Source organism: Mustela nivalis (assembly GCF_964662115.1).
Source record: "Mustela nivalis genome assembly, chromosome: 10".
NCBI classification, from domain to species: Eukaryota; Metazoa; Chordata; class Mammalia; order Carnivora; family Mustelidae; genus Mustela; species Mustela nivalis.
In genome coordinates this window covers 70135238-70161585 of record NC_139029.1, presented here as the reverse complement: position 1 = coordinate 70161585, position 26348 = coordinate 70135238, and the positions used below count along the sequence as shown (strand labels likewise).

Genomic DNA, 26348 nt, shown 5'->3' with positions numbered 1-26348 from the left:
GCCACTCTGTCTTTTGATTGTACCCTTTAATCCATTTACATTTAAAGTGATTACAAATAAGGAAAGACTTACTATTGTCATTTTGTTAATTGCAGCTGTTTTATGTCTATAGCTTCTTTATTCAGGTTTTCTCTTCCTATCTTCAGATGTGTTTGGTTAATTTTTATTATGATATGCTTTGATTCCTTTCTTGTTTTCTTTCGTGTATCTTTTTGTTTGTTTGTTTGTTTAAAACTGTGCAACATCTCCTTTATTTCTTTTTAAATGCCATTTTATGGTGGACGTATAAAGCAACAGCAGCAGTTACAAAATGTTGTCTGAGTAATTCTGAGAGCTCTAAACAAAGATCTGTGTACATGCTGAATAAAAAGATGTTCGATTCATAGTGCACACTGTTTAACTTTAACAAACATCTTTAGTTGGAATTTTCATGTAAACCTTTAGAGAGATGTGACTCACAGAGACCAAAAGTAAAATAGCTTCTCCTTTCACGATTTAGTGAGGTGGTCTGCATTCTCAAAAACGATTTACAAAATACGAGAAATGTTGCGTGTGAGTACTAGTCATAAAATATTCCATTTTCTTACAGAAGGAGCAGCAGGGGGACAGGGAGCCTAGTGGATGCCCTGTCACCACCTTTCCCAAAGATGTATACCCCCAAGAATGGCAGTGGAAACCTGGCAGCAAGCCACTCTCACAATTCTTTTTGGTTGTTTTAAAAATACAAGCATTCTCTGACATTTCCCTCCCCAGCCTGTGAGTACCACCCCAGCCTGGCAGGATACAAGCCCACGTCCTCTTCCTCAGTTTTCCCCTTAGAATTATTTACAGGATGCCTACAGGTATGGTACAAACTAGGATGAAATTAATGACAGTTTGCATTTCCAGACATGCTCGCGTGGTTAAATAAGCCCACCACGCTGACTCCGAAGGCTGCTTCAAAGCTAGGGTGACTCGGAGGCACTCTAATCCGTAACCTCAGAGACAGGCTTCTCGCTGGCTGGGGTGGGTTCGCAGCCTCTGTCCTCAACAGTGCTGGGGGCCTTGGGGGCGGGGGGCGTCACATCCACAGCGGGTGCGGAGGCAGCGGGTGTGGAGGCAGCGTCTGCCCTTGCAGTGGTCGTGTCAGGGTCGAAGAGTGGGCTGCCGGTGGGTGGGAGAGAGGAGAGCAGCTCCCCTGAGCTTGCTGCAGAAGACACCTCCGGAACCAAAGGGAATGACGGGAGGAGCTCGTATGGCATGGGGAGAGGTGCAATGCCAGATAAGTTTCGGGGAGGCAAGGAAGGAAGAGGTGGCAAACCCGGGTTCACGAGTTCCAGTAAGCTGACGCCTGGCATGACGTGCGGTGTGGGGAGGTTGAGGTTGGGGAGGGCAGGCAGGTTAGGCAGTCCTGTGGGTAAAGGCATCAGTAATGTAGTAGCTGGGTTCATTGGTGGCACAGAAGTAAGGGACTGGTTTACTTGTGGTGGCAATAATGGTACTGTTGGGACACCTGTACTGAAAACATTACTGACAGCTGGTGGAGTTGAGCTAATAGAAAGTCCAGACAGACCCTGTTCAATTTCTGTAGTTCCCGGTGGTGACAAAGATAGGCGATTAACTGAGGACAGCTGGACCTCTGTAAACCCATCTTTAAGAGGAGTAATAGGTGTACCAGTCATCTGTCCAGGAAGAGAAATTTTCTTCCCTTCTTCAAACGGGCGGGTTGGTATTCGATGCAAATAACCGTATCCAATGCCGCATCCTAGGCTGCCTTCACCACCCCATGCAGAATTCGGTGTAATAATCACTTCTGGACAGTTATCAGTGTCTGTATTATTCACATGAAGCTTCAGTGGTTTTGCTTCATGTGTTTCAATAAGGCTGAACAGATCTTCAGACACATTCATGACTGTATCTGCTCCAAAGATACAAGACCTGATACAAGACTGAGACCTGCCAGTGCCGCGGGAGAATTTGATTCTACTTCCAATACGTGCCAAACATTTTCGTTTGCCCCATCAAAGCTGCTGAAACGAATGCTCACTCCCAGCAAGCCCTGGTCACCCCACATGTTGCTGGGGGTGACAAATGTCTCTCGCAGCTCCAGTGTTTTACTACTGTAGATCAGCATTTTTACAGGCTTTTCAACATTTGCTTTCAGTAGATCCTTTAGAGTGTCATTGTCTTTATTTAATCTCGAACCATTAATAGAAACAATAAAATCAAAGAATGGCTCCAGTCCAGCTCTATGTCCTGGGGAATTTTCTTGTACCCGAAGGACGTGGTAGCCTTCCGTCCCCCCGCCAGGGATCTCTACGCTCTGCGAGGACCCCATGGCGGCGGGCGATCAGTGTGGCCCGGACGGGATCCGCATTGCTCCCCGCCCCCCGCTCCCCGCCCCCCGCGCACCGCCCGCTCTGCTCCTCCGCCTCTTTTGTGTATCTTTTATAGATACTTTCTTCGTGGTTACAGTGGAGCTTACATAAAACCTCTTTTAATTATAGCAATCTATTTTAAGCTGATTACAACTTAACTTTGGTTATATACAAAAACTCTACTCCTTTACTCTATGGAAGATTTTGAGAGGTATGAGATGATGAAACATTATTTTTGGAAGAATAACAATAACAAATTATAAATATGAATGTAGTGGATATATAGGATAGATAAGTGCAATATCAGTTAAAGACTGTTACAAACACCATAAGGAGAAGAAAACTAATATTTATTAAGTCCCTGTTATATTCAAGGTACCTTTTTCTTTCTTGCAATAACTTTATGATGATGATGGTAACATGATTCTACAGATAAGGAAACTTGGACTATAGCCCTAGGAATCTTCAGAGCTGGAATTCGAGCCCAGACTTGACTTCAGATTCTATATATTTCAAATTCAAAAAGAAAAAGAATTTGTGTATTTAACATGACAAATATGAAACATGCACATAATTTAAACTGATAATAAAACAAACTATATTAAGAAATGAACCATTATAAGCTTCTTGAGTATCCCTCACTAATCATGTCTGCCTCTTCCCATCTTGTTTATAGATAACCACTCTCTTGTTTTTGCCATACTTTTACCATCTGTGTTTACACTCTCATGATAAAAATTCTGACCCTCCCAGAAAAGATTTTGTTCTTTCATGTAAGTTCCCATTATACTTTGCTTCTGCTTCTACTTCTATCACAGCTCTTTTTTTTTTTTTCTATCACAACTCTTATTTACTAATTTTTATTTTAAAGTATCATCATCCTTAGGAAATTATGAATTCATTGGGAATAGGAACTGTGTTTTGTCTTTGTATACTCAGGGCCTAATGTTGTCCTGTTTATTGGACCTAATGCAGAGTAGAAAATTAGTAAATGTAGGATTTTTAAAAATGAATGAACAATGAGTTAAATAATTAAGAATTAGGTGTCTTGTGATAGAATGGAAATATCACAACATGCTGATCCCATACCTTAAGTCAGTCTAAATATTTAAAATGTATCACTTAGAGATCTAGAAGAATATTTTGGATATTAAAGAGTTAGAAATCATTTTACCAGTCAGAATTCTTTCAGTTGTAAGTAATAAAAACCAATTTAAATGTGATTATATAAATATGAGAAAAGTTCAGGAATTCAAACAACTAAATACGGGACCACAAACAATATCATTAGAATCCAATTACTCCTGCTCTTTAATTTGTTAATGTGTGGATTGCATTCCCAGGCCTCTCTCTACTTCACGGTTTCCTACTCTTTAGGTTTATACCATCCTTTTTTTTTTTTTTTTAAGATTTTATTTATTTGACACAGAGAGATCACAGTTAGGAAGAGAGGCAGGCAGAGAGAGAGAGGAGGAAGCAGGCTCCCTGCTGAGCAGAGAGCCCGATGCGGGACTCGATCCCAGAACCCTGAGATCATGACCTGAGCCGAAGGTAGCGGCTTAACCCACTGAGCCACCCAGGCGCCCAGGTTTATACCATCCTTAATGCTACTTCCAGCTGTTCCACTGTAGTCTAAAATTTCCTTTAGTTAGACTGAGTTGGGTTTCTGGCTCATTACTGAACCAATCACTGTTTCTAGGGTGTAGAATATGCTGACTGACTTATACATGTCACTTGTCAACCCACGAATTTAGTCAGGGGTGGACTCAACCTCTCCTCAATCATCTGGGCTGAGTGAGGAGAAATTGTTTCCCTAAGTAAAATTAGGGTGCTATAAAGAACTTCTTAAACTCAACACCCAAAAAATAATCACGTCAAGAAAAAAGGGCAGAAGACATGAACAGACACTTCTCCAAAGACCCAGAAATGGCTAACAGACACATGGAAAAATGTTCATCATTGTTAGCCATCAGGGATATTCAAAACAAAACCACATTGAGATACCACCTTACACCAGTTAGAATGGCAAAAATTGACAAATGTTGGAGAGGTTGTGGATAAAGGGGAACCATCTTACGCTATTGGTGGGAATGCAAGTTGGTGCAGCCACTTTGGAAAGTGTGGAGGTTCCTCAAAAAGCTAAAATAGAGCTACCCTATGACCCACGGCACTACTACCCCAAAGATACAGATGTAGTGAAAAGAAGGGCCACATGTACCCCAATGCTCATAGCAGCAATGTCCATAATAGCCAAACTGTGGAAAGAGCCAAGATGGTCTTCAACAGATGAGTGGGTAAAGAAGATTTGGTCCAACTGGGGATGGTATGTGCTATGGTGAGTGCTGTGAAGTGTGTAAACCTGGCAATTCACAGACCTGTACCCCTGGGGCTAATAATACATTATATGTTAATAAAAAATTAAAAAAAAGATATGATCCATATATACAATAGAATATTACTCAGCCATCAGTAAGGATGAATACCCAACTTTTGCATTAACATAGATGGAACTGGAGGAGATTATGCTAAATGAAATCAGTCAAGCAGAGTAAGTCAATTCTGATATGATTCCACTTATTTGTGGAAAATAAGGAATAGCATGGAAGACATTAGGAGAAGGAAGGGAAAAATGAAGGAGAAATCAGAGGGGGACACAAACCATAAGAGAGTATGGACCCCAAGAAACAAACTGAGTGTTTCAGAGAGAAGGGTTAGTCCAGTGATGGGTATTAAGGAGGGCACGTATTGCAGGGAGCACTGGGTGTTATATGCAAGCAATGAATCATGGAACACTATATCAAAAACTAATGATGTACTGTATGGTGACTAACATAACAAACGAGCAAACCAAATAAGACCTAAATTGTAAAAGAACAAAAAATAAAAAGTAAACAGACGAGCATAAGGGAAATGGAAGGAAAAATAAGATAAAACCAGAAAAATTAAGAGTCTTTTGAGAATGTAATTGGACTGGCATCAAACAACATACACCCATTTCAATAATCTAATCCATCTCTACCAATTAAAAATAAGATAACTGCACAAAAATGTTATTGCCTAAAGTCATACAGTTTCTTAAATGGTGCTCTATACATAAGCTTGTGCTAATATATTATAGACTGTTAAACTGACCAAGAGGTGCTTGCTTTGGCAGCACATATACTAAACTGACCAAGAGCTTTTCATTTTTTGATTATATTAAAACATAGCAATGATAGAACAAGGTATAATATGAAGACAAGATTCTTGTGCAGTTTATCACTCTGCTGCATTTCAGAACTAAAAATTAAACCCACTTGGATAGAGTCACTATTGGCATAGTTATTTACTCCACTTAAAAATTAGATAAAATCTTTTAATGGTTTTAGAATCACTAAAAACAATAATGTAAAAGTTTTTAGAAGAGATTTACTTAAAGCTTTGCAGACATATTGGATAGTTAGGGAAACAGAACTGAATAAGAAGAATGTCACCATTTTATGGATGGAGAGATAAAGAGTTTCCAAGACTGGCAAGGCTTAAAAGCCTATGCAACCACTAAGCTGACACTGCAGGAAATATTACGGGGGGTTCTATAAAAGAAGAAAAATCCTAAGAATAGCATTGAACAGAAATATAGAGACAATCTACAGAAAGAGGGACTTCAAAGGTAATGCAATGTCAATAAAAAAGTATCTATCAATAATCACTCTCAATGTGAATGGCCTAAATGCGCCCATAAAATGACACAGGGTTGCAGATTGGATAAAAAATGACAGAACCCACCCATATGTTTTCTACAAGAGACCCATTTTTAACCAAAAGATACAACCAGACTGAAAGTGAAGGGATCGAGAAGCATCTTTCATGCCAATGGGCCTCAAAAGAAGGCTGGGGTAGTGATTCTCATATCAGATAAATTAGATTTTTAACTAAAGACTGTAGTCAGAGATACAGAAGGACACTACATAATTCTTACAGGGACTATCCACCAAGATGATTGAACAATTGTAAATATCTACGCCCCCAATATGGGAGCAGCCAATTACATTTTAAAAACTATTAATCAAGATAAAGAGTCATATTGAAATGAATACATTAATAGTAGGAGATCTTAACATGCCTCTCTCAGAAATAGACAGATCATCGAAGCAGAAAATCAATAAAGAAACAAGAGCATTGAATGACACATTGGACCAGGTGGACCTCATAGATATATACAGAACATTCCACCCTAAAACAACAGAATACTCATTCTTCTCAAGTGCACATGGAACCTTCTCAAGAATGGACCACATACTGGGTCACAAATCAGGACTCAACCGATACCAAAAGACTGAGATTATTCCCTGCATATTCTCAGATCACAATGCTTTGAAACTGGAGCTCAATCACAAGGCAAAGTTCAGAAGGAACTCAAACACCTGGAAGCTAAAAACCACCTTGCTTAAGAATGCTTGGATCACCCAGGAGATCAAAGAAGAACTTAAACAATTCATGGAAACCCATGAGAATGAAGACACTTCGGTCCAAAACCTATGGGATACAGCAAAGGCGGTCCTAAGGGGGAAATACATAGCCATCCAAGCCTCCCTCAAAAAAATTGAAAAATCCAGAATACACCAGCTGTCTCTACACCTTAAAGAGCTGGAGAATCAACAACAAATCAAACCAACTCCACATATAAGAAGGGAAATAATCAAGATTAGAGCAGAGATCAATGAGATAGAAACCAGAGATACAGTAGAATGTATCAATGAAACTAGAAGCTGGTTTTTTGAAAGAATTAATAAGATCAATAAACCATTGGCTACACTAATCCAAAAGAAAAGAGAGAAAGCCCAAATTAATAAAATTATGAATGAAAAGGGAGAGATCACAACTAACACCATGGAAGTAGAAACAATCATCAGAAGTTATTATCAACAGTTATATGCCAAAAGGCTAAGCAACCTAGATGAAATGGATGCATCCCTGGAAAACTATAAACTCCCAAAATTGAACCAGGAAGAAACTGACAACCTGAATAGACTGATATCTGTAATGAGATTGAAGCAGTGATCAAAAACAAGAGCCCAGGACCTGATGGATTCCCTGGGGAATTCTACCAAACTTTCAAAGAAGAAAGAACACCTATTCTCCTGAAACTGTTTCAAAAAATTAAAGCAGAAAGAAAACTTCCAGACTCTTTTTATGAAGCCAGCATTACCCTGATCCCAAAACCAGGCAAAGACCCTATCAGAAAAGATAATTTCAGACCAATATCACTGATGAATATGGATGTTAAGATTCTCAACAAGATCCTAGCAAACAGGACCCAACAGCACATTAAAAAGATTATCCACCATGACCAGGTGGGATTCATCCCTGGGTTACAAGGATGGTTCAACATTTGCAAATCAATCAATGTGATAGAACAAATTAGTAAGAGAAGAGAAAAGAACCACATGGTCCTCCAAATTGATGCAGAAAAAGCATTTGACAAAATCCAGCATCCGTTCCTGATTAAAACGCTTCAAAGTATAGGGATAGAGGGAACATTCCTGAACTTCATAAAATCTATCTATGAAAGACCCACAGCAAATATCATCTTCAATGGGAAAAAGCTTGCAGCCTTCCCGCTGAGATCAGGAACATGACAAGGATGCCCACTCTCACCACTCTTGTTCAACATAGTATTAGAAGTCCTAGCAACAGCAATCAGACAACAAATAGAAATAATAGGTATCCAAATTGGCAATGAAGAAGTCAAACTCTCTCTCCTTGCAGATGACATGATTCTTTATATGGAAAACCCAAAAGACTCCACCCCCCAAACTACTAGAACTCATACAGCAATTCAGCAACGTGGCAGGATACAAAGTCAATGTATAGAAACCAGTGGCTTTCTTATACACTAACAATGAAAATACAGAAAGGCAAATTAGAGAATCGATTCCATTTACTATAGCACCAAGAACCATAAGATACCTGGGAATAAACCTAACCAAAGAGGTAAATGATCTGTACTCGAGGAACTACAGAACACTCATGAAAGAAATTGAAAGACACAAAAAGATGGAAGACCATTCCATGCTCTTGGATCAGAAGAATAAACATTGTGAAAATGTCTATACTGCCTAGAGCCATCTATACTTTTAATGCCATTCTGATCAAAATTCCACCGGTATTCTTCAAAGAGCTGGAGCAAATAATCCTAAAATTTGTATGGAATCAGAAGAGACCCTGAATCGCTAAGGAAATGTTGAAAAACAAAAATAAAACTGGAGGCATCATGTTACCTGATTTCAAGCTTTATTACAAAGCTGTGATCACCAAGACAACATGGTACTGGCATAAAAACAGACACATAGACCAGTGGAACAGAGTAGAGAGCCCAGATATGGACCCTCAACTCTATGGTCAATTAATCTTCGACAAAACAGGAAAAAATATACAGTGGAAAAAAGACAGTCTCTTCAATAAATGGTGCTGGGAAAACTGGGCAGCTATATGTAGAAGAATGAAACTCGACCATTCTCTTACACTGTACACAAAGATAAACTCAAAATGGATAAAAGACCTCAACATGAGACAGGAATCCACCAGAATCCTAGAGGAGAACATAGGCAGTAATCTCTTCAATATCAGCCACAGCAACTTCTTTCAAGATATGTCTCCCAAGGCAAAGGAAACAAAAGCGAAAATAAACTTTTGGGACTTCATCAAAATCAAAAGCTTCTGCACAACAAACGAAACAGTTAAAAAAAAACAAAGAGGAATGGGAGGAGATATTTGCAAATGACAGTACTGACAAAAGGTTGATATCCAGGATCTATAATGAACTCCTCAAACTCAACACACACAAAACAGACAATCATATCAAACAATGGGCAGAAGATATGAACAGACACTTCTCCAATGAAGACATACAAATGGCTATTAGACACATGAAAAAAATGTTCATCATCACTAGCCCTCAGGGAGATTCAAATTAAAACCACATTGAGATACCACCTTACACCAGTTAGAATGGCCAAAATTAACAAGACAGGAAACAACATGTGTTGGAGGGGATGTGGAGAAAGGGGAACCCTTTTACACTGTTGGTGGGAATGCAAATTGGTGCAGCCTCTCTGAAGAACAGTGTGGAGATTCCTCAAGAAATTAAAAATAGAACTTCTCTATGACCCTGCAATTGCACTCCTGGGTATTTACCCCAAAGTTACAGATGGAGTGAAAAGAAGGGCCATCTGTACCCCAATGTTTATAGCAGCAGTGGCCATGGTTGCCAAACTATGGAAAGAACCAAGATGATGCCCTTCAACGGATGAATGGATAAGGAGCATTTGATTTTTAACAACATTGATTTTGGTTTTGATTAACAAAAGGTTTTTAATTGTGAAATTACTAATCACATTCAGATTGTTACTTTCTTCTGCAGATTACCCTCTTTTTACCAGCTTGTATTAAGAAGGGAAATAAGATATGGAACATGTAATGAGAATAATGGGCCCTGGATTCTGCTAGTCTCTTTTTTTTTTTTAATATTTTTTATTTATTTATTTGACAGAGAGAGATCACAAGTAGGCAGAGAGGCAGGCAGAGAGAGAGGAAGGGAAGCAGGCTCTCCGCTGAGCAGAGAACCCGATGCGGGACTCGATCCCAGGACCCTGAGATCATGACCTGAGCCAAAGGCAGCGGCTTAACCCACTGAGCCACCCAGGCGCCCCTCTGCTAGTCTCTTAATAGATATTAAAATAGTGCATATGTCTTCCATCTGTTTTTAGACTTTGTGGATACTCTATTATGTATTTATTGTACTGTTATCAAATTAACAATTGTACTCATTGATTGAAATTTAGAGCTACTTTTTCTGAGTGTCTGGCTGAAGGGTAACACACTGAGCACATTATTTGAACACCAGCATGCTTAAAAAAATAAGTTTATCCTACCTCTCCCAATTTTTTGGATGCCCTATAGTTTTCTGCTCACCTACCCTCTGACTTCATTTTGATAACTTAATAATGGAAAAGAATGGTACCAAATTGTATTATCATCTCAGATTCATGCTGATTGAAAAATATTAGTTGAGCTGAAGTTTTTATTATTTGTGTTTATTTTGCTTTTATAGGGACTCCTCGGAAATAGGGGACCTCCTGGACCTCCTGGTCTCAAAGGACTTCAGGTATGGAAGAAATAAATATCCAGGCAGCAATTGCTTCAGTTCGAATTTTCCCTTTTTTACTTTTTGTTTAAAGAAAAACATTGTTTTAATATGGACAGTTCTTGCCACCGAGGATTTCGGGTTACTAACCACTTTATATTGGCAGTTATGGAGTGGGATTTGGAATGTTTTCAGGGTTGTGAACTTTAAATAATTTATGTCACTAATCTCCATGGAATATCTGAAGAATATGAGCTAGACTCTCACTCATATGTACTAGAATATAGTTACTATTTGTATCTGTTTTATATTTGTGGCCTAGTAAATTTTATTTTACTTGAATTGTGAATTGAACAAAAATGTTTACTGATCAAATAAATAAAGTAGAATACATGATACTAAATAGGTCTATGGATGCTGTTCAGATATGGTAACATCAGCTTTTTATTTAAAGGTGAAAAGTCAGTATGTTTTAGAAAATATGTCAATACATGTAATAAAAACATTTATTGCTTTTTAATTTTCTTAGAGAATAATACATAAAGTGTCTTTCTTTATGTTTCTCTGTTCTCTATCCACTCGTATATTCTTTGATCCTTAGAAGAATGAACAAGATTTTTGCATTTTAATGACATTATAACTGGTTTCACCCCAATAATACTGGACCTATAGGTTAGTCAAGAAGTAGCTCTAAATATTAACTCCATTCAGTAGGATCCAATATACTGTTTTATATTGTTGAAAACAGAACTAAGATTCACCCATATGTATTGAATGAATGACGTATTAAAATGTGCCAAGAGCAAACATGTCCTGTACCTACAACTTTTTAATATACCTATATATATTGATTTCCATATATTAAGAACTTAATTGATTTTCCCTCTGTATGGGAGAGATATTGAGCCCAAGAAAGTAAAGGTAATCCTTAATTTATGATTCCTAATCTTTGTTAGGTTTTCAATGCACATTTTTCTGATGACTAGGGATACTGAGCCTATCTTCATATGTCTGTTGGCCATCTGTATGTCGTTTTTGGAAAAGTGTCTATTCAGGTCCTCATTTTTAATTGGATTATGTGGGCTTTTGGTGTTGAGTTGTATAAATTCTTCAAATATTTTAGATATTAAGCCCCTTACAAATATCCTGATTTTGTGATAGATATGCTAATTACTTTCACACTTATTAATTTTCAACTTTCTATATATAACTTTTATGCTCTACCAATTTAAAAACAAATAGTGCCCTTCAGAGTAGATGTGGAGTTGTCACTCCAAATATTTAAAACGTTATGGGATTACAGAGTAAAATACAAGAAAGTTGGGGTGCCTAAGTGGGTTGGTGGGTTAAACATCTGACTTGGGCTCAACTTATGATATCAGGGTCCTGGGATCCAGCCCCACTTCCAACTCCCCACTCAGCAGGGAGTCTCTTTCTCCCTCTGGCCCTCCCCCCCCCCCATATCCCCACTCTTGCTTGGTCTCTCTCTTTTTTTTTTCTCTCTCAAATAAATAAAATCTTTAAGAAAATGAAATACAAGGAAGTCACAGCATTATTTTCATCACCTCTCAGTGAGTTTCAGATTTCAGAATAAATAGAATAAGGGTTTACCTTTTTAAATACTTATTTCAGGCCATGATATGTTATGATTTTTTTTTTTTTTTTTAAGGGAGAAGAAGGACCAATTGGACCCTTTGGAGAACTGGGGCCAAGAGTAGGTATCATATAAATACTTTTGAAAAAGTGCTTCTCTTAAAATAACTGTTATGTGAATGCCTTTTAATAGCACCAAATTTTAAGTTGTAATAAAGGACAAAAAACACTATAACCATACAATCCCTCTAAATAATACAAGCCTATAACTGGAATTTCCCAGCAATATTTTAAATGATATGCCTAGAGTATATCTGGTTGTTCCTTCAGTAGTTTTATGGTCTTAGTAATTTGTGCTAATTATAAAGTTTCTCATAAAGTAATAGAAAGTGAAATACTGTAGCCATTCTAGTGATATTCTGGGAATTTCTGTTTTCTAAGCATGCCAGTAAAATTATGGAACCTAAATAAGATGTATTTTCTGTCAACTTTTTCTTCAGATAATATTGTGTGGTAATAAATGAATTACCTATTTTCAAGTTCTGAAAATTAGCTCCTTAAGAATTTGGGCATGCATGACCAAAGAATACATTATTATGAAATAATTAAGGCATGTATATCACATTTATTTTAAGAGGGATCATTAGACTCACATGAAATACATCTCATTCTTTTTTCTTGAGAACATCATAACATGCAGTTTCTTCAAACATTTTTACATTTTAGGAGACAATAAATCTTTCCTTTGCACCTTTACCTCACTAGTACATATACTACACTATCCCACTGAAAGAGAAAGGAGAATTTTTATTTCATTTTTATGTGAAGTGAGTTATATAACAGAAAGATTATTATTATTTGAGCCCAGGATAATTGACCTCATTTAAAACTTAGTTCTCTAGAAAACAAGAAAACCACAGTTGCCTCTTACCAACTCAGTCTTAATAGGTATTACTATTGTTCTACTGTTGTTTGAAGATAAATTTAAACCTAGTATTCCTCGAAGTATGAATCACATGAATCATTTCTAATCCTGTAAACAACCCTGCAGGATATTGTCCACATTTTTAAAATATTAAAATAAGGCCTTACTATTACATGTTCAAACATAACCTGCTCAGGATAAAACTAATATGGCAGAACTTAAACAGGACTGAAAGTGATGACTTCAGCACTGATGCCCTGAATTCCTTTACTTCAAATAGAGTTTAAATGTGCTGATACAGATTCCAGTGAGATTCCTTTCAAAATGTGATATAATGTATAATTATTTCTTAATATACTGTAATTCCTGAGTATTACATTATTTGAGATAAAAGAAATAGTCACACCAAGGCTTTTTAAAAAACAATGTGAATTAACTGTATTATTTTAAATTCTGTAAATATCATAGACAAATCTAATAATTTAGACTCTTCATTACATTTCTTCAACTATCTCTGATTAGAGAGCAATTGATTGTCAGCAATAATAGGATGATTTTGGTCCTTTGTTTTACTTTGTGCTTGGTAGAAAACCACTAGACAATTCCAAGCAAGGCAGAGGTAAAAATTAGAACAATTTTTTTGATAGAAGTACTAAATATAATTTTTAAGTTTCTAAAGTTTTTATGTGTAGTCAAAATGTATTTTGACTAAAAGCTGGAGGATTGTTTTGTTTTGTTTAAGAAAGAAAACTAGGAGTATTTGTTAATGGATAGAAATAATAAAATCCAAATCTATAATATGTGATAGGTATTATAAATTAGTATTCTATTTAGCCATTGCCCCCCCACACACTTTTTTTTACTCTCAGATTGAATTTGTCACATACATTGATTGAGGCATAGTGATCTTCTTAATATGATTTTGTATATTAGATATCAGTTGTTTGATAATAGGAATCACATACTATGGATTGATCTACCAAGTGTCTGGGATTTTGATTTCCTCTTCTTCAGTGATCTTACTCTCTACTCTTTAGTACTGTTGGAGTCATAACCTTTACCTTGTCTTTGCCAATAATAGCTTCTCCTTATTTTCAGTTTCAGACTTCTTACTCCTCAAACATAATCTCCTTTCTTTCTAATGCATTCTATCTTGTAACCAATCCGATAGTCCCAGTAGGAATTTTAATCCATTGATCCGATTGCCTTTCCATTATTCCTATTTTCCTCAGAGACTTCACATCCCTCCTCATCATGCTTAAAATACTATATTATCCCTTTGATTTCATTCTGATTCTAGTCCCATACTCATTCACTTTTTAAAAAAGATTTTATTTATTTATTTGAGAGAGCATGTGCATAAGTTTGAGAGGGTCAGAGGGAGAAGCAGACCCCTTGCTGATCAGGGACCCTGATCCGAGGCTCCATCCTACGACCCTGAGATCATGAACTGTACTGAAGGCAGACACTTAACACCCCAGGCGCCCCTCCATATTCCTTTACTTTTAATTTCCTAATTATTATTTTCTACTTTCTCTCTTCTTAACTCCATTCGTTTCTCTCTAATTATCATTCTTTTTTTTTTTTTTTAAAGATTCTATCCATTGACTTGACAGAGAGAGATCACAAGTAGACGGAGAGGCAGGCAGAGAGAGAGGAGGAAGCAGGCTCCCCACTGAGCAGAGAGCCCGAAGCGGGGCTCGATCCCAGGACCCTGGGATCATGACCTGACCCGAAGGCAGAGGCCTTCACCCACTGAGCCACCCAGGTGCCCCTCTGATTTTCATTCTTAGCCCATTACTTTGCATCCCAGTTCCCTGAGAAGATTGAATTTTTCAGGGGACTTCTACAAGTTTCTACTATTGCTTCTATCTACCTCTCTATCTATACCATTTACTTGACCTTTCCTGCTGTTATTGTGAATGAACAGGCCATTTTTCTAGCTAGGTCAAACTTCCACTTGTTTACTACATATCTTATCCTTTTGTCTACCGAAAAACATTGACTCAGCTATTTCCCACTTTCATCTGCATCTTAATTTCAGTCTTTGTAATGGATCAATCCTATCAGCAAACAAAGATGCTGTTATTATTTTCAGTGAGGTCTTCCTTGGCAATTTTATAAAAAATTTGAACAAAACTCCTGAAACAGTTTATATCTCCCTTCCTTGCTTAATTCTATGTCCTTCACATTTACCACTACCTAACATACTACATATTTTACTTATTTCATTAAATGATATCATCCTCATTAGAATGTAAGCTCTATGAAGGCAGGTAAGATTAGTGCATTCCTCAATCCCCAATCCCTAGAACTGTGTAGGGCACATAGTAGACAGTTAAAGACTGTAGAATGAATACTAATGGGTATGCTGAAATACATTTATCAAGTGTTTCATCTCATGAAATGGTCTGAATTTCATAAATGTTTGGAAATTTCCAAAAATGAAAATCATTAAACATACCTCTTTTTTTTTTTTTTTTTTACTGTTCTCTTCTAGGGAAAACCAGGTCAAAAGGGTTTTGCAGGTGAACCAGGACCAGAAGGCTTAAAGGTAAATTAGCTGACTTATTAGGAGTTATAAACTATAGTTTTCAAAAAGATAAAATTATGACTTTCATAAAAATATAAAATGAACATTAAGATTTTGTCAACTTATTAATAAGGTATCAGTGATATGTTAAAACTGACCCAAATAACATTTAAAAAGTTATATATCTTTAAATCTACGTATATATCTTTATATCTATATCTACATCTATATGTGTGTTTATAAATCTCTATAATGTGACTGTTTATATCTATATCTTTATTTGGATAGATATGCAGTTTAATAAAGAATTGCTAAATTTGTGGTGAGATATAAAATAAACCAAAGTTTTGCGGGCTGTCCATTTCACTGGACAGAATTCTACAAGTTAATATTATAAATTCACCATCTATCTATATCTATATCTATATCTATATCTATATCTATATAGAGAGATACATATTTTTTTTCTTTTCCCTACTAAGTCTGGGTCTTTTAAGCAATTATATAGTGATTCTAAGTACATTCCCTAGAAAATCACTAGGTGACCTTCACCACTTTATGTCATTGAAAGAATGCAGCATGTACTTTTTTGCCTTGTTTCCAAGTTTTGTGTGACTTTTAAAACCAACAAATATAAGGTAATGCACTGGTTTTTTAGGGGCAACACTAAGGTCTAAAGGAAACTAGCTTATAAGAATTGGTGATTTATTCAAATTTAAAACTTTAGGAAAAATGGAAAAATTTTATAGCATTATAGCTCAGTTTCTTAAAGTTAGAAGTCATCATTTATAGTAAACTATTTCTGTGATCCTAGAATCTAAGAAATAGATTAACAATATCTTTTGAGGTCAATTAACAAAGGAAGACGAACTAAACTATTTTCTGATGTGTCAGCCTGTCTCTCTGTGGCTGCAGTTATCCCGGGGAAATATGTGTAGCTGACTTTCAAGTTATACATAAAAATGGAAACACAGTATTTATAAACAGAAAGCTTAATTCTGCTTGACTAAGATTAGTCACTGTACTGCCAGATAGCTCTAAACAAACCCACCTGTGAGCTACCATCCAAACTTGCCAGAAACTGAATCTCAGTCATAGTGACATCCTGCCTTTTTTCTAGAATCACCTGAGATTTGAGATTTGTTCCCCAGAGGATGAAGAGTTCTTTACTGTTCAGCTCCTCGTGTTTGTCCCTGAAATTTTAATATTGGTGTATCACATAGCTATTCACTAGAACTGGTGTTCCCTTGGGGGAACCTGGCATTCCTGAGGGGAGCACTTGGGAGTTGGTTAAGGGTCATACCACCTTTTACAGAACCCTAGGATCTCTCTTCTCTTCCTAGGCCTGGGGAAATATTCCTCTCTATCTTGTTGCCCTCAAAGACCAGCTCACCTCCTACCTTCAGCTCTCTGAAAACTAAAGCAGGAATGCAGGTAATCTGCAAGCAACTTCTGCTTTCTGCTTGTTAACCCAAACCACCCCTACAACTATAAATTCAAAACAGCCCATTTCCCTTGGAATTTGAAAGGAGTGTTGGGAAAGGAGGGGAAAATGCAAGAAAATTAGTAATCTATATATCATTCTGACCCCAGATTTTCTAAAAAAAACTATCTAGTGAACTGTCAAAAACTAGGATTTATAAACTACTACAATGCTTCATTTTTTACTGTATATCTAAGTGCCTACAAAAATTGAAATAAAAATTAGTGTAGTCTTTGAAAGTTCATTTCAAATTGATTAGTCATATGAGTATTAGGTTTCAATGCTTAAAATCAGCACTAGCCAATAGAGTATATAATATGAATCATAGATTAGAGCCACAATAAAGAAGTGAAAAAAGAGATCAATTTTAGTAATATATTTTATTTAACCCCAAATAAGAAAATATTATCATTTCAACATCTTACCAATATTAAAATTATTAATGAGATATTTTATATTCTTTTTGCTACAAAGTCTTGGAAATCTAGTGGGGATTTTATACTTACATCACATTTCAGTTCACACTAGCCAATTTCAAACGCTCAGTAGCTATCTATATGTTCTTAGTGACTCTAATATTGTTCAGTGCAGCTTAACATTTTACTACTCTATTCCGCAATATAATTACTAATTTTTAAATGGCGATTGATGGTTTAATTTCCTATTTCTATAAATAAAACATATATTCTTGTCAGATTAACTCTGTGTGGTACCCTGAACTTAATCTTCTAACTTTCATTAACCTACGCCTTTGTTCAGCCTTCCCTCATGCCATCCCTCAACACCAAAAATGGACCTTTCTCATCACCAGTGAAATATCACCTATTCTTCAGAGCCCAACTCAAATATAGTTTCATAATCCATTACTTGAAATCATTGATGTTTGGATTTTCAAAAGATAATAGGTGAATATATTACATTTTACTTAACACTGCCAGCAGGCAATGGGACAGCCCACCATAATTAGAAATATTAATATTTCTGTGGTGAAATATAAGGGTGTTCAGGTTAATTAAAATAAGACTATAAATAGCCTCACTCAGATGAGATAAAGCATTGCTGTCAAATAAAGTCAGGTTAGGTCAAGTTTGCTACCAAACAAGTTTTGAAAAACTGAGTTTTCAGAGCGTTACAGACTGGAGACTGTGGTCAAGGTTATGCACATACATTAAGCCATCTCTAGCTGTACCAGCCCACAGCACACGTGCTCCTCTGAACTCCCTCGCCTCTTAATTGTGGTGGGTATTCTGCTCTGTTCAGTGTTGTGAGATCTTTTCTCCTGAAACAGAGCATTCTGTGGACAAAGACTTTATTTTACTTTTTTCTTCTTAATACCTTCCACAACACTGACAACTCTGCTTTTTACAGAGTACACCTCAATAAACATTTCATTTTAAAATTTTTACTTGCAAAAGTGTTTTAAAAGTGATTAAAAGTCATAAACAGAAGAGTGTCACTTAAGAAAATAGCAGAAAGACTATGTTCCACAGAAATACTGTAACAGAGTTTTGAATAACTGAGGTTTTCTTTGCTGCCTTTTTTTTTTTTTTTTTTTTGGAATTTGACTAATTACATTAAATGAAAATAGAAACAATGCCATGAGTGATCTTGTTTGAAAATAATCATTTTTACAGCTTTATATTATTTATTAACAGGGAGAAGTAGGAGATCAAGGAAACATTGGAAAGATTGGTGAAACAGTAAGCTTATTTTATGCTCTTTTATTTTTACCATTATCTGTAAGCCTCTTTAGCAGTCATGTTAACCATCATCTGTGCTTAATAAAATTCACAATAAAATATTCTTAGCTCCTACAAATTTAAAGTTACTTGTGATGTGACAAATCTACTGTATGGGAGAAATGAAGGGAAATAGAGCTACTGATATTTTTGTCTAATATAAATTATATTTGTAATACCAGGAGCATTCTTGTTTCTAATATTTGGTCTTTAATTTTAGTTCTGACAATTTCAATCTAAATTTGATCTTAAGATTTTTTTTTTGTTAAAAAGCTATAACTTGCCAAGCCATAAAATAGTTAGTAAGCTTGAAAATCTTTTTCTTTAGATTTGAAAGATCAAGCTAAGATGTGAAGTATTAGAAAACATATTATAATTTCTTTGCTCAAAAAAAATTTGACTTGTTTAAGTTTACATTTCTGTGCAAGTAGGAGGCTTTGTGTTGTAGCTGAGTCGGGTATGTTAGAAGTAATTTTATTTTCTGTGCTGGGGAAAACCAGCTAAAATATTTTCTAACAAATGAACCCATATAGCATATATAAAGTGGTGAATTCCATTGATGCAAGGCAAGTGAGTTTATTTACAAAGTGTGCTGGGTTATCACAAAGCAAGCGGTACCATTTAATAGGTTAAATCTATAAATTCTATTCCTTCTAACCTATCTTATGACTTAAAAATAAACTTTTCTTAAAAATTGCTTGCAAAATTAAGTAATCAAAGAATTGTTTTTCCTGGTCTTGTGATAAAACAGCAATACATTTCTGATATTCTTATTTTTTGTCATTAATCCTTAATAAAAGTAAGGAGAGAATCCATTTAGCCTTAAAAGACCATTGTCATATCAATTAATCCTTAATAACTAGAAGGAGAATTTTTTGTTGTTTTTACCGAGAAGGGTAATTCCAGTGGAACGTTTACATCAATTAGATTATTCAAGAATTCTTCTCAAATAAAATTATAACTCATATTTTTCTAAGATCATTCAAAGAGATTAAATTCTGCCATTTCTGAGTGACAAACTGCTAAGAAATATATACAAACTAGAATTAATAGCCAAAGTTAAAATATCAATCTTCTTTTATTTTTTTTTAAAGATATTTATTTATTTATTTATTTGAGTGAGAGTGAGCAAGGCACGAGCGGGAGGGACAGAAAGAATGGGAGAGAGAATCTGAAGCCGACTTAGTGCTGAATCCAGAGCCTGGTGTGAGGCTTGATCTCACAATTCTGAGCTCAGCACCTGAGCTGAAACCAAGAGTCGGACACTTAACCGACTATGCCTCCCAAGGCACCCCAAGAGCATTTTTTCTTAACATAACCTCGTGTGTTAAACTTCCAAGTGTTATTTACTTAGCAGTATTGGACTGGTTCCACACAGATAAGAACCCAGTGTCTAAGGTGGAAATGGACTCTGTTGCCAAGTAGTAGATTTCTGTTAATAGAGGGAAATGAGCATTTATTGAGCATTTATTTGTTATGTGCCAGGCATAATACAAAGTGATGTTTAATACTGTGGCATTGCATTTAATTCTCAAACAATTTTCAAAGACACATTTTGTTATTCGAGTTTTTGAAATGAGGAAACTGAAGCACAGTAAGTAACCTGTTCAAAGATACACAGCTAATAAATTCTGGAATTGAGATTTTAAACCTAAGATCCAAACTCAAAATCTAAATCTCAAAATCCAAAGCATAATACCCCACCTTTATTGAGGTATAATGTGACAAAGTTAATAAGATATTTAAAGTGTATGTGATGATTTAAGGATCCGCCACTATCAAGTCATTTAATATAGCTGATGATGTTTACTGTTAACTAGTAGCCACTTGGACTACAAGTTGTAGAGAGATTTCAGGCATCAAATATATTATCAAACAAGAGGCCCTTTTCATCTTTGAGGTTCCTTCTTTCTCATTCAGGATGGGAAACTTAAAAAAAAAAAAACTTCAGTGACGATGTTGAGTTAATTTAAAATACATAAAATACCTAAAGAATATTTTATTTACTATTATTTTATTTTATATTATATTTTTATTTCATGTTATTAATTTCAAAGTCTTAGAAATATAGTTCATCTAATCTAGAGTTCTCTTAAAACAAACTAATAAGAGATATAGGAAGATAGGATCACACTTCCTGACATCAGCCTTATGATTTGAGGATATCTAAGATTAGTTGTATTTGCATAGCCAGTTTTTACTTTTCCCAAACTTTTTGTACATCATTTAATTGCCTTTACCAGACCTCCTCCAGCTTTGTGTCTTTCTAGATCTATACAAATTAGAACCCAGTTTGTGATACAGCGTGCCCAGCACAGCAGCCCAATCTATATTTCATGTCTATACACTTTTTACATTAATTTGCTGCAGGCAAGTAAGTAATTTCTGTAAATGTGCCCTAAGAAGTCTGTAATTCCAAATGATGCCCCTCATCTTCTGCACTCTAGCATACTATTTTTTTGTTTTTATGAACAAATCTGGAATTAGCTCACCTTAATAGCCAGTCCTCTTTGTCTTTAACTCTCCAGGCTAAAATATTTGAAGAGATATACAAGAGAAAAGAATCTAATTTTTTAGTATAGATCAAGAGATCAGAACTAGGATCATGGATAGACATTGTAAGAAGACAGCTTACTTTGTAGGCAAAAATATTTTAGTAGAATTTCTAACGCTCAGACGCTCCCATGGAGTGATTCAACCCCTCATTCTTAGAAGGTTTGGATGATTTTCATCAATCATTTATTCAACAGAAATTATATTATATTCATATGATCCTTCATAAAATTTATAGTTTGTTGGAGGTTTGACAAATTTTAAATAAATCACTGCATAAAGATACATAGTTAAAAGCTGTGATATATTCTATAAAGGATAAGTTGGTCTGTGACAGAGGTTCCAAATTTAGGTCAGAAAATGAGAGGTGTGTTTTGAGGAAATGACATATGAGTTATAACCATAAGGCATGGTATGATCTGGCTAGGGAAGAGTAGGGAGAAAGAGCATTCCTAGAATATGCAATATAGTAGACTTAATACCTTTGGACTTACCTTGCTCTCTAAATATTTCTCTAAACATCCTCTAAATAAATATTTCTCAACAGTAAAAGGATAAAAATAATAACTATTTCATGGGGTTTCTTGTGAGGATTAGACATGGTAATATCCTTAAAGCACTTATCACAGAGCCAATCATGTAGTTAAAAACTCAAGAAATGTTAGCTTTAATGGTGGTGGTGGTGGTTATTGTTATATGGAAAAGCATTTGGCTGTCTTAGGAACTGAAAGAAAGCCAGTGTGGATAGACCTTGGTGAGCCAAGGGAAAAGCAAAGTGAAGGGCTATTAGTAAAGGAGGCAGGAGCCAATTCTTTCGGGGCCATATTTATTGCTTTGGACTTGATCCCGAATTAGATGGAAAATCATTGAAGTATTCTATGTAAGCCAATGACAGGATTTAATTTGTGTTTCACAGTCATACTGGTGGCAATGGATTAGTAAGTTGGAACATGGTTATGAGGAGCAGAGTAGAAGAGGGTAACCAGTTAGAATGCTATTGTGGTAGCCTAAATGAGAAAGAAAGTTGACTTGGGCCAGGGCGATGGCAGTGGATATAAAAGAAGTGGATGCATATGAGATATATTTGAGGAGATAATTTGCATATAGGCTGCAAAAAAAGGGAAGGATCCTCATCAGTCCCTAGCATATAGTAGGCCTTTGATAACTATTTATGATTGATGAGGCATATTCGGGAAGCATAAGGAATTAGTATATATGATGTCTAAGGATAATTCCAATTCTAAGAATCTAGGAAGGTTTTCTAAGAATTTAAATGTTTCTAGTCTTCCTCTTACCTGCCAATTTGGCTTCTTTTCTCTGGCTCTTCTCCAGTTTCATTATGTTCTCCTGCTGTTATAGCAAACAGAACTAGACTAAATATTTTAGAGGCAACAGTTCCACAACCTTCTTCATGAAGGGGATAATAACTTCTATTTCCTTTATTCCTGAGATAATCAAAACCATGTAGGCCTTTTCCTGTAGAAAAACAAACAAAACAAAACAAAAACAAAAATAGAAAACCTGGGATGTCTTTGGAAAACGATTGGCAGTGACCCCCAGAATTCTTTTCTGGTTTGTTATTTTGAATATAAAATTTGGAATATTTTTTTCATAAAGTGACTACATGAAGTTTCAGTTGCAACTTTTCTACTTGAAGGTATTATTAAGAGTGTCCTATAGTCTGGCATATTGATTTACCTCCTAAAGTAGAGCTCAACTACTTGATTTTGCATCATTTATTCCTTAATTTCTCAATTTAGCATAATTTCATAAGCCATCTGCTATGTCCTCTCTGTTTTTCTGCCTGCCCTCTGGTGTGCTAGTGTATAGTAAATGACTGAGGAGCAGAAAGGAAGAGGAAGAGGAAAGGCCATGGATAATCCTCAAAATCAGGTATTCCACTTCTTATTACAAAACCTTTAGAATCATAGAGCTTCCCATGGCTGATTCTAAGTTGGTTTATAACCAGTTCCTTCAAGAGCAAATAGAGGTGTGGAGTCAGAGGAGGAAATGAAAGGAAAGAAATCTATTTTTTTGAGATATTTCATTTAATCTTGAAACAACCCTAGTAAGATAAAGCTTATTGACATTTTGGGAGTGAGGAAATTGAAATTTATTGAAGTGTTCAAATTCATACAGTTAGTAAGCAGTGGCTGTGGGTTTCATGTCTGAATTTTCTATTTCCTGTTCCAAGCTTCTTTTAGCTACATCAAAAATCACTTATCCTGTCTTTATTTTCTATAAGTTGGCCTATTATCTTGTTCTCTCTTTTTATTTTATATTGTATTTTATCTGTGTTGTTAACAGTGTTATGTTAGTGTCAGGTATACAATATAGTGATTCAGCAGTTCCATGTATTACTCAGTGCTCATCAAGATAAGCCCTTTCACTTATTTCACCTAATCCCTTTCACTTATTTCACCCATCTCCCACTGACCTCTCTGGTAGCCTTTGATTGTTCTCTATAGTTGAGTCTGTCTCTGTTTTGTCTCTCTTTTTTTTCCCTTTTGTTCATTTCTTTTTCTTAAGTTGCACATATGAATGAAGTCATATGGTATTAGCCTTTCTCTGACTGACTTATTTCGCTAGCATGATACTCTCCAACTCCATCCGTGTTGTTGCAAATGATAAGATTTCATTCTTTTTATGGCTGAATAATATTCCATTGTAGATATATACCACCTCTTCTTTATACATTCATCTATCAGTAGACATAAGGGCAGCTTCCATAATTTGGCTGTTGTAATTGATGGGGCAGTAAACATAGGGTGCTTATATCCTTTTGAGTTAGTGTTTTTGTATTCTTTGGAAATACCTAGTAGTGTGATCACTGGATTCTAGGATACTTCTTTTTTTTTTTTTTTTTTTTTTTTTTTTTTTTTTTTTCTTTTGATTTATTTTTTTATTTTCAGCATAACAGTATTCATTATTTTTCACCACACCCAGTGCTCCATGCAATTCGTGCCCTTTATAATACCCACCACCTAGTACCCCAACCTCCCACCCCCCACCCCTTCAAAACCCTCAGATTGTATTTCAGAGTCCATAGTCTCTCATGGTTCACCTCCCCTTCCAATTTCCCCCAACTCCCTTCTCCTCTCTAACTCCCCATGTCCTCCATGCTATTTGTTATGCTCCACAAATAAGTGAAACCATATGATAATTGACTCTCTCTGCTTGACTTATTTCACTCAGCATAATAATCTCTTCCAGTCCCGTCCATGTTGCTACAAAAGTTGGGTATTGGTCCTTTCTTTTTTTTTTTTTTTTTTTTTTTTTTTTTTTATAAACATATATTTTTATCCCCAGGGGTACAGGTCTGTGAATCACCAGGTTTACACACTTCACAGCACTCACCAAAGCACATACCCTCCGCAATGTCCATAATCCCACCCCCTTCTCCCAAACCCCCTCCCCCCAGCAACCCTCAGTTTGTTTTGTGAGATTAAGAGTCACTTATGGTTTGTCTCCCTCCCAATCCCATCTTGTTTCATTTATTCTTCTCCTACCCACTTAAGCCTCCATGTTGCATCACCACTTCCTCATATCAGGGAGATCATATGATAGTTGTCTTTCTCTGCTTGACTTATTTCGCTAAGCATGATACGCTCTAGTTCCATCCATGTTGTCGCAAATGGCAAGATTTCATTTCTTTTGATGGCTGCATAGTATTCTATCTTTACTTTTTTGAGGAAACTTCATACTGTCTTCCACAGTAGCTGTACTAGATTGCAATCTCACCAGCAGTGCATGCAGATTCCTTTCTCTCCACATCCTCACCAACAGTTGTTGTTTCTTGTGTTTTGAATTTAACCATTCTGACAGGTGTGAGGTAGTATCTCTTTCTATTTTTAATTTGCATTTCTCTGTTGGTGAGTACTGTTGAGCATCTTTTCATGTGTCTTTTGGCCATCTGGTTGTCTTCTTTGGAGAAATGTCTGTTCATGACTTCTACCCATTTTAAAATTTGACTATTTGTGTTTTTGGTGTTGAGTTGTATAATTATATATTTTTGGACACTGACCCTTTATTGGATATGTCATTTGCAAATATCTTCTTCCATTCAGTAGGTTGTTGTTTAGATTTTTTGATTATTTTCTTTGCTGTGCAGAAGCTTTTTATATTGATGTAGCCCAATAGTTTATGTTTGCTTTTGTTACCCTTGCCTCAGGAGACATTTCTAGAAAAAATTCTCTACTGCTGATATCTGAGAAATTACTGCCTGTGTTCTCTTCTAAGATTTTTATGTTTTCAGGCTTCACATTTAGGTCTTTAATCCATTTTGAATTTATTTTTGTGTATGGTGTAAGAAGGTTGTTCAGTTTCTTTCTTTTGCAAGTACCTGTCCAGTTTTCTCAACACCATTTGTTGAAGGGACTGTCTTTTCAATATTCCATGTTCTTGCCTCCTTTGTCAAAGATTAATTAACTACATAATTATAGGTTTATTTCTGGGTTTTTTAGTCAGTCCTGTTGATCTATGTGTCTGTTATTATGCTAGTACCATGCTGTTTTGATTACCACAGATTTGTAATACAACTTGAAATCCAGAATTGTGATCTCTCCAGTTCTGTTTTTGTTTCTTAAGACTGCTTTGGCTCTTTGGAGTCTTTTGTGGATCCGTACAAATTTTAGGATTGTTTGGTTTAGTTCTGTGAAAAATACTGTTGGTATTTTGATAGGGATTGTCTTAAATGATTGCTTTTGCTTAGTATAGACATTTTAACAATATTTATTCTTCCAATCCATGAACATGGAACATCTTTCCATTTGTTTGTGTTGTCTTCAATTTTTTCATCAGTGTTTCATAGTTCTTAGAGTACAGATCTTTCACCCCTTCGATTAAGTTTATTCCTAGCTATTTTATTATTTTTGGTACAATTGTAAATGAGATTTCTTCTTAATTTTTCCTTCTGCTGCTTCATTATTAGTGTATAGAAATGCAGTGAATTTCTGTACATTGATTTTGTATCCTGCAACCTTACCAAATTCATTCATCAGTTCTACTAATTTTTTGGTGGAGTCATTCTGGTTTTCTATA

The 26348-nt window shown here is 35.8% G+C and overlaps 1 protein-coding gene and 1 pseudogene across 2 annotated transcripts in view; one reads left to right on the top strand and one right to left on the bottom strand.

Annotated features, from left to right (window-relative positions):
• Positions 1-26348, top strand: part of COL24A1 (collagen type XXIV alpha 1 chain) — a gene marked incomplete at its 5' end in the record, with an annotated part of 325357 nt that overhangs the window by 95385 nt on the left and 203624 nt on the right. Inside the window, 4 exons of the mRNA XM_082688569.1 lie at positions 10450-10503; positions 12152-12196; positions 15501-15554; positions 18672-18716. Of these exons, the coding sequence (XP_082544695.1) occupies positions 10450-10503; positions 12152-12196; positions 15501-15554; positions 18672-18716 (198 nt within the window). The remainder of the gene's footprint in view (positions 1-10449; positions 10504-12151; positions 12197-15500; positions 15555-18671; positions 18717-26348) is intronic.
• Positions 210-2389, bottom strand: LOC309842466 (Golgi reassembly-stacking protein 2 pseudogene; annotated as a pseudogene). Its single transcript has one exon. The product of its transcript is annotated as a Golgi reassembly-stacking protein 2 pseudogene (transcript).